The sequence below is a fragment of the Rhinolophus hipposideros genome (assembly GCF_964194185.1).
Source record: "Rhinolophus hipposideros genome assembly, chromosome: 16".
NCBI classification, from domain to species: Eukaryota; Metazoa; Chordata; class Mammalia; order Chiroptera; family Rhinolophidae; genus Rhinolophus; species Rhinolophus hipposideros.
In genome coordinates, this window is record NC_138062.1 from 47,050,251 (window position 1) to 47,066,313 (window position 16,063).

General features: G+C 48.9%; 1 protein-coding gene across 4 annotated transcripts in view; it reads left to right on the forward strand.

Moving 5' to 3' along the window:
- The first annotated feature begins 7,205 nt into the window (after window positions 1–7,205).
- The window catches only part of RFX1 (regulatory factor X1), a 30,301-nt gene continuing 21,443 nt past the window's right edge, over window positions 7,206–16,063 (forward strand). For 3 of the 4 annotated variants that reach the window (XM_081076623.1, XM_081076625.1, XM_081076624.1), the window contains exons 1-2: window positions 7,312–7,447; window positions 14,439–14,805. In XM_081076623.1, the coding sequence (XP_080932749.1) occupies window positions 14,487–14,805 (319 nt within the window). In that variant the 5' untranslated portion in view covers window positions 7,312–7,447; window positions 14,439–14,486. Of the gene's footprint in view, window positions 7,448–14,438; window positions 14,806–16,063 lie in introns of all 4 variants that reach the window. The other variant, XM_081076626.1, reaches the window with a different exon arrangement.

Genomic DNA, 16,063 nt, shown 5'->3' on the forward strand with positions numbered 1-16,063 from the left:
TGGAGGGAGCGTGGCCCTGCTGACATCTTTATTTTGAACTTCTGGCCTCAAGAATGGTGAAAGAATAAATTTCCATTTCTGTAAGCCACCTCGTTTATGGCAATCTGTTACAGCAGCCCTAGAAAGCTAGGAAGTGTTAGGAAATGTTATGTGCTACCCATATCATTATTATTTCATTATCATTGTTGTTTTGGTCCACATAAAAATGCACCCAAATCTTACCAACCCCAAATAAAACTCCTCTCTCCAATCTTTTTAACTGATTTTTTTTTGTTTGAATAGTTAATACATTCAGGTGCGTCAAAAACCAAAAAGGCTAAGAAGGTTTACACTGCAGAATCTCACTCCCAAGTCTCAGTTGTCCTCCTTTCCCCCTCGGGTAGCCCACTTCTCTTGATTTCCTGAGTATCTTTCCAAACACATTTGCAAACAAATATAAATACAGGTTCTTATCCGCCCCCCCCACCTGCTTTTATATTAAAGGTAGCATTAAAATTTTTGTTGTGGTGGTAGTAAATTAGACATGACATGAAATATACCATTTTAGCCATTTTTGAGTGCCCATTTCAGAGGCATTAGTGCATTCATGTTGTTGTACAACCATCCCACCATCCATCTCCAGAACTTTTTTATCTTCACAAACAAACTGTGTCCCCATATCCTCTCCGCTTCCAGCTCCTGGTAACCATCATTCTTCGTTTTGTCTCTATGGATTTGCCTGTTCCAGGTACTTGATATAAGTAGAATAGTACAGCGTTTGTTCTTGTCTAGCTTCTTGCTCCATGGTTCATCCATGTTGTAGCACGAATTAGAATATCAGTTCAAGACAGCATGTTTTACACAACAATCTTCTTCACCTTGTCTATTTTTTTTCACTAAACAAATGCTAGAGATCTCCCCTCACCAAACTCCCTTTATGCACGTTGTTATTTTTCTGCAGCTGCATAGTGTTCTGCTGGGTGAATGCCCCCCATAGTTAATTTCACTCCCAGAGACTGATATTTTTCATCTGTTTGTTCTTAGGCTAACACAGCAGTGAGGCTTCTGGCTTGAAGACTATGTGCATTTGTAATTTTTACAGATATTGCCAAAATTCTCCGCTTAGGGGGCTAGATTCACACTTCTTTCAGCAATGGATAAGAGACCTGTTTCTCTACAGTCTCACCAACACAGTGTGTATCAACCTTTGGACTTTTGCCAGCATGACAGGTGAAAAATTGGTACTTCATAGTAAAGAAAATTTGCACTTCCTTCACCATGAGCAAGGCGGAGCGTATTTCCATGTGCTTGAGAGCTATTTATGGTTTTCTTTTTCCTCTCTGGTCACCTTTCTTGCTCCTTATTCTTTGGGGTTGTGGATCTTTGTCTTCTTGATTTCTAGGAGTTCTTTATATATTAAGCAGATTTGCCATCTGGTTATGAAATGAGTTGTAAATATTTTCCCCAAATTATTTGTAATTTCTCTAAACTTTTGAATTAATGACCATGAACATTTATTGAGGATTTGATACATGCCAGCTTTTGTGCTGGGCATTGTAACCACACTATCTCATTTCAACTTTATTAACATAGTGTTCATCTCTAATGACTAGAGCATGCATCTCTGAAAAATAAGGACATTTTCCTACATAATCATAAAACTATTTTCACACCTAACAAAACCTAAAACAATCAATCTTCAATATTGTCTTACACCAAAGACATCTTCAAATTTCCCCAAGTCTCCGAAATGTCTTTCTGGTGTTGGCTTAGAGTAACACTGACCAATAGAACTGTCTCTGATGACAGGAATGTTCTATATCTGTGCTTTCCAATGTGGCAGCCACTTGCTACATGAGGTTGTTTTATTAGGTTGGTGCAAAAGTAATTGCAGTTTTTGCATTTTTTCCCCCCAACCTTTTAAACCGCAATTACTTATGCACCAACCTAATAAATGTGTCCAGTGCAAATGAGGAATTGAATTGCTCATTGTGTTTTACTTTAGTTACTTTTAGTGTTAATAGCCACATGAAAAATTATAGGTCAATATCCCTAATCAACATAGATGAAAAAATCCTCAACAAAATATTACCAAAGCAAACATTAAAAGGATCATACACCACAAATGGGACTTATCCCAGGGAGGCAAGGATTGTTCAACATCCACAAATCGATGTGATACACCACCTTAATAAAACGAAGGATAAAAATCATATGATCAGGTCAATACATGCAGGAAAAGCACTTAATAAAATTCAACATTCTTTCATGATAAAAATCTTTCAACAAACTGTATTCACAGGGAACATACCTCAACATAATAAAGGCCATAAATGACAAGCTCACAGCTAATATACACTCAACAGTGAAATGCTAAAAGCTTTTCATCTAAAGTCAGTAACAAGACAAGAATGCCCGCGTTCACACCTTTTATTTAACATAGTATTGGAAGTCTTAGCCAGAGAAATTAGGCAAGAAAAAGAAATAAAAGGCATCCCTCTCCTCCCAAAATAGCCACATAGGAGTAGTGGCTGTCATATTGGACAGTGCACATTTAGAATCTGCTTTCCTGACCCAAATACATCCCGCCTGTCTCACTGTCTTCATTCCTCACCTCCCAGTTGGCCCTTAGCCTTTTGCAATGTGATATCTGTCCCTCAATTGGCAGTGAACCCAGGTATCACCCAACCCCATCTCTCCCAAAACTCTGTCATACCTTCATCAATCCAGGCAAAGCCCTCATTGATTTCATTCCCACCCCACCCCCGTCATCCCAGATCCCCAGTTCTTTGCCTTTCCCAAACCATTGCCAGCATCTCTAAGGCATTTGCTGTGTGATCAGGTAGATATTCTTGAAGAACAGGATGTATCATTTTGTATGTTTATACTTTTACTTTATATGCTTATGGGAGTATGCTGCAATTGGCACAATGACATCTGTATCCTTTTAGCTCTGTGATACATTGTGTTGTTTAAGAGAGTCAAAGTATTTATTAATTTATTTCCTTCAGCTTTTTTCAACAGTGGGGGTGTGGGGTAGGATAAGTTAACAAATGTATGTGTTCCCCATGCATTTTCTCTAAAAGCCCAAGTATTTAGAGAACTGTCTCTCAGATTTTTGTTATTTTTATTTGTAAATCTCAGTTTATTCCTTTCTTTTCCAACCCTTCCTTTCAGCATGATGATGCAGTACTTATAGGAATAGATTTCCATGGTTATCTTAACTCATTAAACCCCTGCTTGCAATGTATTTCCCAAAACCTGTTTGAGTGAGTGTCCCCTGACATTACATTTCATTTTATCCACGGTTGTGTCTGCAGTGTTTATAAAGCAAATATATATATATATATTTTTCTTTTATCCTACTGTGTACATAATTTGAAAAGTTTGTTCAAAGAACCAGCCTGCTAATCATTCACTGTACCTCATGTATAATAAGCAGAAATGCATCGGCTTTGTGATGAATTGCCAGCATACCAGAAGGACGTCTTGTTTGCATTGCAATGCACAAAGTGTCAGATTCTTATTTTGTTACTCGCTGGCACATTAAGGGATAGTTTTTAAAATTTATTTCTTTTTTCCCCCCTCCGTTTTAGCAAAACTCCGTGGAGACCTCTTGATCTTGCCACTTGGGTTAGGAACAAGGGTGCCTTATTTTAAAATGCTATAGTGTCTGCAATTCACCCCATCAGCACTACATTTAAGAGCTTTCACCATTAGCTGCCATAGTATTCTGTATTATGCAGTTTTCTTATTACATTTTTCTAGTTACTAGGAATGGACACCTATGTTCCATCCAATTTCCCACCTCAGTGGACATGCCTATCTGGTGCAAAACTTTCAATGAATATAAAACTTTGAACAGAACTGCCAAGTCATAGTTTTCCCAATTTACCAGGGAGCCAATAACTGGCTTAAACAAGAGAGAATATTTATTTGTCTCTGCTGGTGGACAGCCTGGGGACCCCAGGTCATTCTGTCAGTTGCTCCTCTAGGGCAGTATATCCAGGAACATTTGGCTGTGCCTGGAGATACCTTTGGTTGTCACACGTGGCGAGGGGTGTACCACTGGCATCTAGAGGATGGTGACCAGGGATGCTGCTCAATATCCTGCAATGCATAGGACAGCAGCCCACCCCATGACAAAGAACGATTTGACCCCAGATGTCAATGGTGCTGCCTGACCTAGAATAGCCCCCACTTCTTTTTTTGACTGACTTGTTGGAAAGACTGGGACAGTTGTCCCGTAGAGCACTCCACCCTCTGGATTTGTCTGTTGCTTCCTGATGTTGTCATTTAACTTGTTTGTTGAGCCCTTCCATTTCCTGCCAACTGGATGTTAGGTCGAGAGACTTGATCAGAGCCAGGTTTAACATTTTGGCAAGATGTGTCCCAGGGGAAGCTGTGAACTTCCTTTTGCATCACATTAAGAGGCCCGCAAGGCCCTCAGGTCCTAGTACTGTGATACTGTGCTTCATCAAAGCTAACCTTGGTGACGTTCTGGCCTCTGTAGCAAAGTCCATTCCCCTATACCCAGCGAGCCCTCTGGTCCCCTGTGCATATCTTGCTCCCCATCATTCTCTCACCTGATGTTTTATAATGCTCATGATGATAAGTGCCTCTATTATTTCATTGGATTTTGCAAAATAATACTTTAAAAAATTCTTTCAGTCCTTTTTTTTTTTTAACTGGCATTCTTCTTGGGCTCTTTGGTGACTGTGAAACACATTACCTTCCCAAGGTAAGACCATGCTTAATTCCTTACTTCTAATTACCAATGTTTCGAGGAAAGAGTTGGTCGAGATTCACTTCCAATGATATAATAGACGTGTTTTTAACTTTCAAATTGAGATTTAACATACATACAGTGCACAGATCTTAAGTGGAAAGCTCAGAAAATTGTTATATCTATATACCTGTGCTACTGCCATTAGATAAGAACATAGAACATTTCTAGCCCCACACTGCACTGCCTTCCCTGCCATGAACATTTATAATGAATATTTGTGATTGAAGAAATGATCTGTAGGTGTGGCAGTGCCCATCTTGGGGTTCATAGACTTCAGGAAGTGGGCAAATGGGTGGGAGGTAGAAATAGGGCTTCTAGGTCCCGCTCCCACATGGCTGGCCCTAGAACCCAACTTGTCTCACAGAAGTAGCTGCAGGGACTGAGTGACTTGCTTGCCAACTGGGCACCTCCTGCCTGGAAGACTCATTAATTTGGGGGGAACTTGTCAAAACTGGGGCTCAGCTGGCATTTCCATGCAGATTGGGGCTGCTGCTACTTCTCCTCTTTCATCAAGGGGCACATCAGGGGCAACAAAGCACACTGGAAAGTCCCAGAAAAGGAGAGAGGTTGTCTGGGCTCTGCTGCCACCAGCTCTGTGACCCTGGGGGCGCTACTTACCCCTCTGAGCCTCTGTTTGCTCACCTGTCAAGTGGGGGTAATATCCTACTTTGCAGGGTGTTGGGAGGATTTCATCTGGCTACATTATCTCTCTGACCTCACCTCTTGGCACTTACCTCTTTGCTTATTCTGCAGAGCCAGATGTTTGTTCTTGCCCTCGGGTTTTGTTTCTGCAGTTCTCTCCATCTCAGTTTTTAGGGGCCTGCTTCTTCTCACAACTCAGGTTCAGTTCTCATGACCCCACCTCAGGTAACATAGGTTACATACAACATCCTCCCACTCTCACACTCTTCCTGAACGCCCTCTAATGTTGCTCCTACAACTCCTATAAACCTATTTTATGTATTAATTTCACTGATAATTGTGTCTCCTCCTAGTAGAATGCAAAGTCTAAGGACTTGTGTGCTTACTTCACTTTTACAGCCTGGGCCTTGCGTGGAGGAAGTGTAATTTTGGTTGAACTAGGAAACATGTTCAGAGAGGTGGAGCCACTCTTTCATTGTCACACAGCAGAACTGGAATTAGAACCTTGGGCTCTAAGCCTTTACTTTCTTTTTTCTCCCTTCTCTGACTCTGGTAGGGACTAGGTAACAAAATTTAACGGGGTGTCAAAAAACTCAGTCATCAAGATAATAATTGTTTTCAAAAATCAAAATTAATGCAAAAATATGATCAAAATATTTTTAAAGTAAAAGACAAGATCTGACCCTGCTTTGACTCACCTCATCCTATTCCCAGTCCTGGCGGATCCTGTCTTTATTAAAAACTTTAATATCTTGTTCCTCATGGATTTATTTTTTCCATTAATTTTGATATTTAAAAAATATTGCATTACAATATTATTTATCTCGATGACTGAGTTATTGCGCCCGAGGCGTTCACCCTTCTCTTTCTACTCCTCCCCTGGGGAAACTGAGGCATGGAGGACTGGAAAGGGAGGCGCAGTGCAGAGCCCTGCTGAACTGCCGGAGCTCCCCCGGGAGGGGCCAGGCACTGACCTTAGCTTATCGCCCGCAGTGGAAACAGCTAATTAAGTCCCCCCGCCTGCAGGAGACCTTTCCCTGCCAGCGGGGCCGAGATAGCCGCGGTGACCTTTACGGAACCCAAGGGGTGGGGAGGCGGGAGAGGGAGCGGCGGCAGCGCGTAGGAAGGTGGTGGCGAGGTAGGGGGTAGCTCGGGGGCTGGGACCTGGGATCAAACACCGCCTCGGCTCCCCACGTCCAACCCATTATCATAGGGCCATTGGGGAAGGGGAAAAGCACCCGTGACGTCATCGAACCCCGAGCCTGGCCTCAGCCACTGACGTCACAGATGAGCAGGCCTGCGTCATCTCATTCCTCCCGGGACGTCTGCAAGCGAGGTTAAGAACAGGCCGACCAGGGAAGGGAGAAGTCTGAAAGGAGAGATCTTTCCTTTCTCGTCCTTTATATTTGGTAAGGCGCTTATAGTACGCAGGAATGGACTACCACTCCCAGCAGGTCTTGCGTGCTGCGCATGCGCATGGCCTCCAGTTAGCGCGGCAAAGCTTCGGGGTAGATTGAACTAGAAGGCTGGTTTTACAGCCGCAAACCAATCCGGACCTCACAGACCCCACCCCTTTATTCTTAGCCGCTGCTTCCTTGCGGGACTGACGGGCTCCGCTGCCTTTAAGGGTTTAGTTTGGTTTGATGGACATTCCTACCGACGAATCAGAGCGCCGGGAAGTCGAGAGGGTGTTGAAAAGCGTGCCTTGGGACCAATAGCTTAATGTTAGGGCCCAAAGCTGTCCAATCACTTCTCCCGGCACCGCCAATCACCCTGGACCCCGCCCCCGGCCCGTGACGTAAGTAGGGTGGGTAGCAACAGTTGCCCCGGTGAGGGAAACGGAGGCGCCATAGCCACGGTAGTCGTGGCGACCAAGCAACCCGGCAACGCGAGTCAACAACAACAACTGCCCGGCCGACCCCCACCCCCACCCCCCCGGTCTGGCCCGGGGACCCTGGCACGTCCCGTCCCACTCCCAACATCTCCTCCAAGACCTCTGGAAAGCCCTTCTGTGGACAGAAGTGGGGAGAAGCCGAGGTAACAGGGGCGGCCCTGGGGTGGCGGGCCGAGACGAAGAGGACGGCGGGACCGGGGCGGTGGGTGTCGCTGTTATAGTCCGGGGGGAAGGGGCGGGCGGTCAAAATGGCGGCGGCGACTGTCGGGGCCGTGGGGGCGGGGGCCGGGGCCCGGCTGGGGTGACACCACCCGCCCGGCCCTGCGGCCCGGCCCCCAAGAGGGGCGGGCACTCGCAGCAGTCGGCTAGTGGAGGTCGGTCGGCCAGGGCGGGGGGCTTTTATATGTGGGGAGGTGCGGAGGGGCGGGCCTGGGGAGATTGGGCCAATAGGAGCTAGGGAGGGTGTGAGGCGGGGGCTGAGGCTGGTGGGCGGGGCCAGTCCTTAAGGTATAGGCGGGGCCGGCTGGTGACCCCCCCTGGAACCCGTGGGACAGCTAACGCCGTGTCCAGAGCAGTGGGAGGGCACCTGTACCGCATCCCTTTAGAACAACCCCCAACCCCAGTCTTCCCCAGGGCTCAGTGCCTGCCTGCCACAGCTGAGGCCTCAGTTTTCCATCCTGTAAAATGGGGAGAATCATTGTCGTCGCCCCTTTTCCTAATTCCTTTCAGGAATCTCTTTCACTTCATCTTTAAACTTTTACCCCATCTACTGTTTCTGAATGTCTGATAGATTAACTGTTAACTAGTTTTTATTTCAATCCTGCTGTCAGCTCCTAAAGCTGCTTTCTGTCTGAGCAGAGGCAAAGAAACCAAGTTTCATGGAGAAGCTGTGGGCTAGGAGTATGGCTTTAGCCTGGGGGACTTGGTTTGCAGAAAGTGAATCCGGTAGTACCCAGGAGTGATCTTGAATGACTGAGTTAGAGGAACAGAAACTTGATTGCTTCTCTGTGGGCTGATGCTGTCCTAGACCTGGCGTGTCCCTGGGCAGGGGCTTGTCCCTGGAGATAGGACCATTCCTAGCTGTTCTGTCCATCCAGGTCTCCTTTTCTGGGAATGGGGAGCAAATGGAGCCTGAGGAAGTTTCTTAGATTTCTTAAGCTGCTTCTGTTGGCCACACACATGTTTTTGTGTCAGTGAAGTTGGTGTCAACTGGGTCACATGTCTCTGAGGAGGTACCAGCCTTCAGAGCCATCACACCAAGATCAGAGGGAAAGGGAAGTAAGTGCTCCAAGTTTATTAGAGGAGAATCTGAGTGACTACTTTGGCAGATGGCAAAATCTGCCAGGTTTGGGGAATAATTTTTTTTTTTTTTTTTTCAGTCAGCCAGGCCAAGGCTACTTTCCTTTTTCTCCATCTTTCTTTGGAGCTTGGCATCAGCAGAGCTGAGTGGCTGTGTGCAAACTGCCATTTTTAAAACTAATCAATAAACTTCGAGAAAAAGGATCTTGCTTCAGTTTCTCCCAAAGCTTTCCCACAAGAATTTGAGATAAGGCTGTGGGGCGGGGTGGGGGTAGGGTGGGGTGCTTCACTTCTCCAGGGAATTTTCCACCCTTCTGAGAGGTGGGAAAGTTACGGAAGGTGGAGATTAATTTTTAGTACAAGTCTAGAAATAACCAAGTTGTCAGAAAGATCATCACAACCTGTTAGAAAGGCGAATTTTGAGCAGAAGGAGATGATTCCGATTATTTACTCTTGCTGACTGCCCCCCCCCCCATAACTTACTTTTGATGGGCTCAAGCCCAGAGGGGTCATTTGACTAGGATAGGGAACACTGGCTTGGTTTGCTTGTCCTCAAAACCATCAACTGCTTTCTAGCTTGTGCTCCCAGGTGAGTTACTTAACTTCTCTGGGCCTCAGTTTCCTTCAGTCTAAGTTGGGGGCAGTGAGCATTGGCAATTGTTTTAATTTCATGTTACTGTTCTGTGGATCCCATAAAAGAATACATGTTGAGCATCAAATACATAGTAATTGCTCAAACTATGTTAGCTGCTACTGTTATTATAATGATTGTTGCTTCCTGCTCAGCCCTCAGAATTACACCGTTGGTGTTTATTTTTATCATTTTAAATCTGGTGAAAGCTTAGTTGCTAGAAAGGTTGACTCACTTGCTGGGCTGTGTGGCTGGTGATAGGGATCCCAGGAGCTGGATGCCAGGACTCCAGTGTCTAGTGGGAAAGTGTCACTCTCCTAAATCCCTTAGGAGAGTAGCCAGAAAGAAAAATTCTTTCTGGGCCCCAGGCCCCGACTCAACCCCAAGCCTCCCAGGAGGCAGCTGGGTGAGCCAGGGGTGTGGATGTCACAGGAAAGGTGTCTCTGGGGCTGAGGTCCTCGGTCTCCCCTCCCACATGTGCCTCAGCATTTTGGGGCTGAGGACAAGGGATGGGCCAGGCAGACCCCCCAGAGACATCGCCTGCACATAGCAACTGCACAGTGCATAGTCTTCCTGGCCTAGGAGGTTCTTTTTGGACCAGGAGGCATCACCCACCCCTGTAACACAAGCCTGCTGCTGGCAGGAAGCAGTAACTTTTTCACAAGGTCTCACCAATCAGTAGATTCGACACTCATAGCAGTGTGTTCCTGGCCCATGGACCCTCATTTGACAGTAAAAATTGAGCCCCACTGTGTTCTAGGAGCTGGGGATGGAGTGATGGGCCAGGTCTCTGCCCTTGGGGCGCTTCCTGTCTGGTAATGGAGGGAAGAGTAACTATGACTAAGAAAATAAACAAGGAAATACAGGGCCAGGAAGAAAATAAAACGGGAGTATGTGCTCCAGAGTGCTGGGGGGAGGGGCACTTGAAATTCAAGAAGGTGACAAATGAGCTGAGACCTGAATGATAAGAAGGAGCCTGTGGTGGAGGATGGGGGTGGAGGTAAGGAGAGCATATGGATAGGAGGACGAGCCGGTGCAGGAGGAGGCCTGGAGCATTTTAGGAATGAGAGACATTGTGGCTAGAACATCCCGAGTGAGACAGGCAGGGACTGGAGGAGCCACATCCCAAGGGCCCTAGAGGTCCTGGGAGGGACTCTGGATGTTATTTATGCTCTGTGATGGGGAGCCTTGGAGCCTTCTGAATAAATGAGTGACAAGATAGTATTTGTGTTTTAGAAGGATCTTATAGACTGTAGAGGCAAGAGTGAAGCCAGGAGCTAGTGACAACGCAGTGGCAGGGTCCAGGCAGGAGGTGATGGCTGCTCAGGCTAGCGTGGTGCTGATGAAGATGGAGAACAGTGCCTCGTCTCAGGATCTGTTTTGAAGGAGTTTTTGACAAGTCTTAGAAACTAACGGGATACAGAAAATGAGGGAAACCCACCTCATTGCAGTTAATTTCCCCATTTCTCCATAAGTCCTTTAGTGAAGCCATTCTATAGATGAGGAGGATGAGTTTTCTTTCCCTTTCCTCAGGAGGGCCTCATCTAAGACATAAACCATGTGGTTATAGGGTCTGGCATACAGAACATGTCGCCAACTCTGGCTACCACCTGTTTTTGTGGCCCATGAGCTAAGAATGATTTTTACATTCTTAAATGAGTGTGTGTGTGTGTGTGTGTTGGGGATATTTTATGACATAAAGTTTTATTGGCACATGGCCACACTTACTTGTTTACATGTATCTATGGCTGCTTTCCCACTGCCATGGCAGAGCTGAGTAATTGCAACAGAGATTGTCTGCCCACAAAGCCAAAAACCTTGACTGGCCCTTATATAGTGTGCCGGCCCCTGATCTAGAGTAATTGATTCATTCTCCAAGGAACATAGCTGTTGGCTTTGAAGATAGGACAGCCATTAGTGCTTTTCTTGGCAGTTTCATTACCAAGGAACAGATTTGCTTAGTGATTCCCTTGTTTCATGTGCCCTGCTCCATAAAGAAAGGGATCTCATATATTAAAAGATGGGGAAAGCCTCATGCTCTATAGCGATTTGTGACTTATTGCTTTCTAGGGAATACCCTGCGGAACTCTGCTTAACCTGGTCATCCACAAATGGGAAAAAAAAGTACTCCTTGGTCAAATAACTATGGGAATCTTGGCACCTTATATTGTTCCTTCTGGAGACTGACAATAGCAGTGCTAAAAAGGCCTCCCTCTAACGGAGAAATTGGTTTTACTCTTTTATCCATCTCCCCCTCCCCTTTTTGAGCTCAGCCTTTCAGCTCTCATTCTGCCCCTGAGTGGAAGGGATGAGGCCTGTGGGCTTTGCATCTTGAGGAGGAGAAAGCACCAGTGAGTGTGGAGCTTTTAAAGCCCTCTCCTGGTAGATGGGGTCCCAAGGGGCCAGGTCACCTCAGGCCAAGAAAGCCCAGGCCAGGGTTTCTCAGAAAGTGCCCCAGGGCCACCTGCCTCAGACTCATCTAGGGGTGGGAGTAGCTCAAACAGCAGACTCCAGGGTCATCACAGACTCTGGGCACTGGGGCCCAGGAACCTGCATTTGACTAGCTTCAGGTGTGCCGATGACACCTGGGTGCCTCCTTCCAAGAGCTCGAGGATCATGTCTGCCTCTTACCCTCTCCATCCCCACCGGGCACAGATATTTGTGAAGTGAATAATAGCAGCAGCAGCTTCCACTTCTCAGTATTTGTTGAGTGCTGAGCTGATCTCATTGGATTTTTATAACAGCCCTGTGAATCCGCTGTTCTCATCACACCCAGATCACAGATAGGGAAACTGAGGCCCAGAGGAAGGTCAGTCGTGTTCATGAGCTGAGCCAGAGTTGTGTGATGGTGTGAGGAGCCCTTGGGAGGTGGCCCCTCTAATGCAGGAAGGAGTTTGGGGAGGACAGGGGCTTGAGGCGGATGTCATCTCCCTGTGCGTGGCAGGCAGCCGTCTTTCCTCTCCAGGTGGGCAAACTCCTCCTGCTGCCTGAGACCCCGACAGGGAAACACTGAGACCAGCTACCCATCTGCTCTGCTTGGTGGATGGCTCCCCATAACTTGGACCAGGGCCTATCCCATCTGCCTCTGCCCCTCTGTCCCTAATGACTTGGCCTGGCAGGGAAGGTGGCCCCAGATCTCCGCCAGCTCTGTCCGTGGCAGCCATTGGAGCCCTGTGCGTGGGCACACCCAAGTACAGACAGAAGTCCCCATTTCCTGTGTAGTCCATAGCTCAAAGCAGGGAGGCAGGGCCTGGTGGCTATGTCCTCTTTCTTGGAGCTTTGTTAAAGGGCCCTGGCCAATGATGTGACCCAGAGCCATTTCCTAAGTGCTGATCCTGCGCCAGGTGCTTGGCCAAGCTTGCCCACATGACCAGACTGAACTCTTCAGCAACCCTACATTGTAGGCCTACTGGCTTCCCATTTCACAGGCTGGGCAGTGGAGGCCCAGGGAGGGGAGGTCCTTCCCCACGCCACACAGGAGATAGCCAAGTTCAAGTTGTGCATCAGCCCCATCCAGGGTTTGCTTCTCATCTGCTTTGCCCCCTGCTGACTTGGACATCTCTTGCATTTGGCATCAAAGGGTAGAGTGGGAATCTCAGGAAGGGAGGTACCCGGGAACCACTGTGCTGCCCAGCATCCCTCAGGCTGCTCCGGTGGGCTCCCTGCTCCCCATTCTTCTACTCTAATGGGACCCTTGGCAGGTGGCTAACCTCTGGGGTAAGGGTGACCTTTAGGTCTCCCTACCTGAAAATCTACTGATTGTGAGAGATAAATGAGCCTGGCTCTCTGAGGAGGGCTGGGGACTAAGAGCATGTCTAGGGGTCAGGGTCAGAGAGACATGAGTTCCAACGCGTCTATCCCCGTTGCTGTGTACCCTTTTGGCAGCTCACCCTGGAGCCTAGCTTTGCTCATCTGTAAAATGGGCATAGTGGCTCATCCCTCACTGGGCTGCTCTGAGGTGGTAATCACAGCAAAGCCTTCTGGGGCTTCTCATCAAGGTGCACTAGTTGTTTTTCTCCTCCTTCCCCTTGAAAATCCCACTCTTAGTCGGACCTCAGGCAGGGCTCTCAAATTCAAATAACTTCAGGGGCAAGGCAGGGCCAGGAAAGTGTGGGGCTGGGGTTCACCTCTGAACCACGCAAACATTTGTTCCACTGTCCTTAGATGCTCAGGAGCTGGGAATGGGGCACATTAGTGCACGGGGTGGGGGTGGGGGGCGAACTCGGCTGCCCATCCCCTGCAGAGGCAGGGCTTAGGGCGAAGGGGGTGCAGCCTTGCTTGCCCAGCACCTGGGAGAGGGACTGTGATCCTTTAGCCACCGGAAAAGCTGCCTCAGCCTGGTTAGATGGACCCCATTCTGAGGGCAGCAGCAGCTGCAGGGTCTGCCCTGTAGCCCTAGAAGGGCACCCTCCCTGCGATGGGTTCACATCTGGTGTGTCCACCTATAACTTCCCTTAGGCAAAGGCCTGAAAGCTTCTGTGGCCACAAGCAGTTCAGGGGGCTTTTTGAGCTCAGACATCTTCCTGGTGTCTGGCACCCCACTGGGAATGACACTCAGCCAAGAATCCAAGACCAGATGGCGGGCAGGTAGGGAGCTCGCACAGGCTAGCTGGCCGACAGCTTTCCCCACGACTTTCCTTTCCAGCGATTAGCTGGCTAGTCAGGTGCTCAGAGCACCCAGGGTTCAGACTCAGTTTTGGTGCTTCCCTGCTATGTGGCCTGGGGCAAGCTCCTTAACCTCTCTGAGGCTCAGCTCCTCATCTGGCAGACTGAACCCAAACTCAGATGTGATTGTTGCAAAGTTTAAAACAAAATCATGTAAAGAAAGCACTCAGTTACAGGGCCCAGCCTGCAGGAGCCCTCAGAACTGTATTATCATTTGTCTCTGGGTAAGGGCCCAAGTTCCCCCCAGCACAGGCATTCCCCCAGGCACCAGGGGCTGGGACAGAAGAAGGCAGGAGTCCTGGGCAGAGTAAGTGGAAGAGGCACAGAGCAGCCTCGGTCCATACTCAGTGCCCCTGCTGAGATGGGTGGGTTTTATCTGGCCACCAGCCTCGGGATTTAATTAAGTTAGTGATGAACCCAAACATGTCTCTAGGGAGCCAGGAGCTGTCCCTGGTTTCCTCTGCCTGTAGATTAATTCTTGTTTTTCCTTCTTTTTTTTTTCTTCTCTCCTCTTTCCTCCTCCCCTTCTTCATCCCAAGGAATAAAAAAAAAAAAGCCTTATTATTACCATTTCCCCCACTGTTGGCATGGCAACACAGGCATACGTTACGGAGCTACAGGCAGCCCCACAACCCTCCCAGCCACCACAGGCCCCGCCACAGGCTCAGCCCCAGCCACCGCCACCACCATCAGTGGCACCCCAGCCCCCCCAACCCCCCGCCACCGCCACCACTCCCCAGCCCCAGTATGTCACCGAGCTGCAGAGCCCCCAGCCCCAGGCACAGCCCCCGGGAAGCCAGAAGCAGTTCGTGACGGAGCTCCCAGCTGCCCCCACGCCCTCACAGCCGGCTGGCACACCTGCCCCGTCCCCAGTGTCCCAGCAGTACATCGTGGTCACCGTGTCAGGTAAGTGAACATATGTGCAGAGCCAGTGTGCTCTGTGAACAGCTCTGAGAGGAGCTTTTGGGAGCGTGGCTATGAGGGCAGCGTGGTGATGCCCTCCCACTGTCACTTACTGGGCCTGTCAGCAGGACGGCAACTTTCAAACTCTCCAGGATTCCCAGGACAGGATTTGGGGGGTAAATGTGTGGGGACGGACTTGTCAGGCCAGGCAGGGAGGCCTCTGTGCCCTCTACTTCTCCCTATCAAGGCAGCTCTTAGAGCTGTTTCTCTCTGTCCCCAAGTAAGATGTCACTTAAAGAAAGGATTGGGCAGTGGAGTCCAAGTTCACACGCCTGTTGGAGAGGAGGGTGAGCTGCTGTGCTCCTGGCTGCTGTGCTCTAGTCCTGGTCTCACCGCTCACCAGCCCCGTGTCTACCCTGTCTCCGTTTCCTCATCCAGAAAAGTATCGTAATGGCTTCACAGCTTGGGGTGCGTGTGAGGTGCTCAGGGAGGCGCTTCAGGGAGATCAGCTGGAGAACCTGAGGCATCGTCTCGCCTCCCCTCCCATTTCAGTTTTGGCAGGACTTAGGGGCCATGCAGGGCTCTTGGCTGGACAAGTTCAAGAGCATGTGGCCAAAGTCTCCTGTTTCTCACTATGGCCGCCCCTGACAGCCATGGAGCAAATGACCAGGAAGCTTGGATTATGACACCCGTGGTTCCTGCCTACATCACCTAACCCACGGCCCAGTTCCTCCCAGGACGGGGACAGGCTGGGCAGAGGGAACCAGGAGCAGAGGGTTGGGACATTGGTCACTCCCCTGAGGAGAAGGTGCAGCTCAGACCGGGACAGGGCATTGACAGTGGTTTTCACTGTAGTATGAGGGCGGGGGAAGATACAGCAAAACCCCAAGTTGAGGCTGACCTGGTCCTTCCGGAGTGGGGAAAAAAAGGGATGGGGTCACAGGGCATCGTGGGGGGCTGTGGGAGGAGCAGGTCAAGACTGAGTTTAGGACGACAGATGACAGAGACTCATATCTGTGGCAATGTACGTGGCCTGTGGGACCGGGACAGACGTAGCCAGGGCTCTGGGCAGCATCCTGGAGGCTCCTGGTGGTTTTGGGGTTCCCAGAAAGGGCCAGGGGGTGGGAGCACGCAGGGGCTCAGAGCAGTGACTCCACCACACAGATGGTACGGAGGGGTGGCACATGAGAGCCGTGCTGAGGCACAGCAGCTTGAGGCCGGGCTGTGCGCATGGCCAGGGTTGTGGCCATAGAGCTCCTGT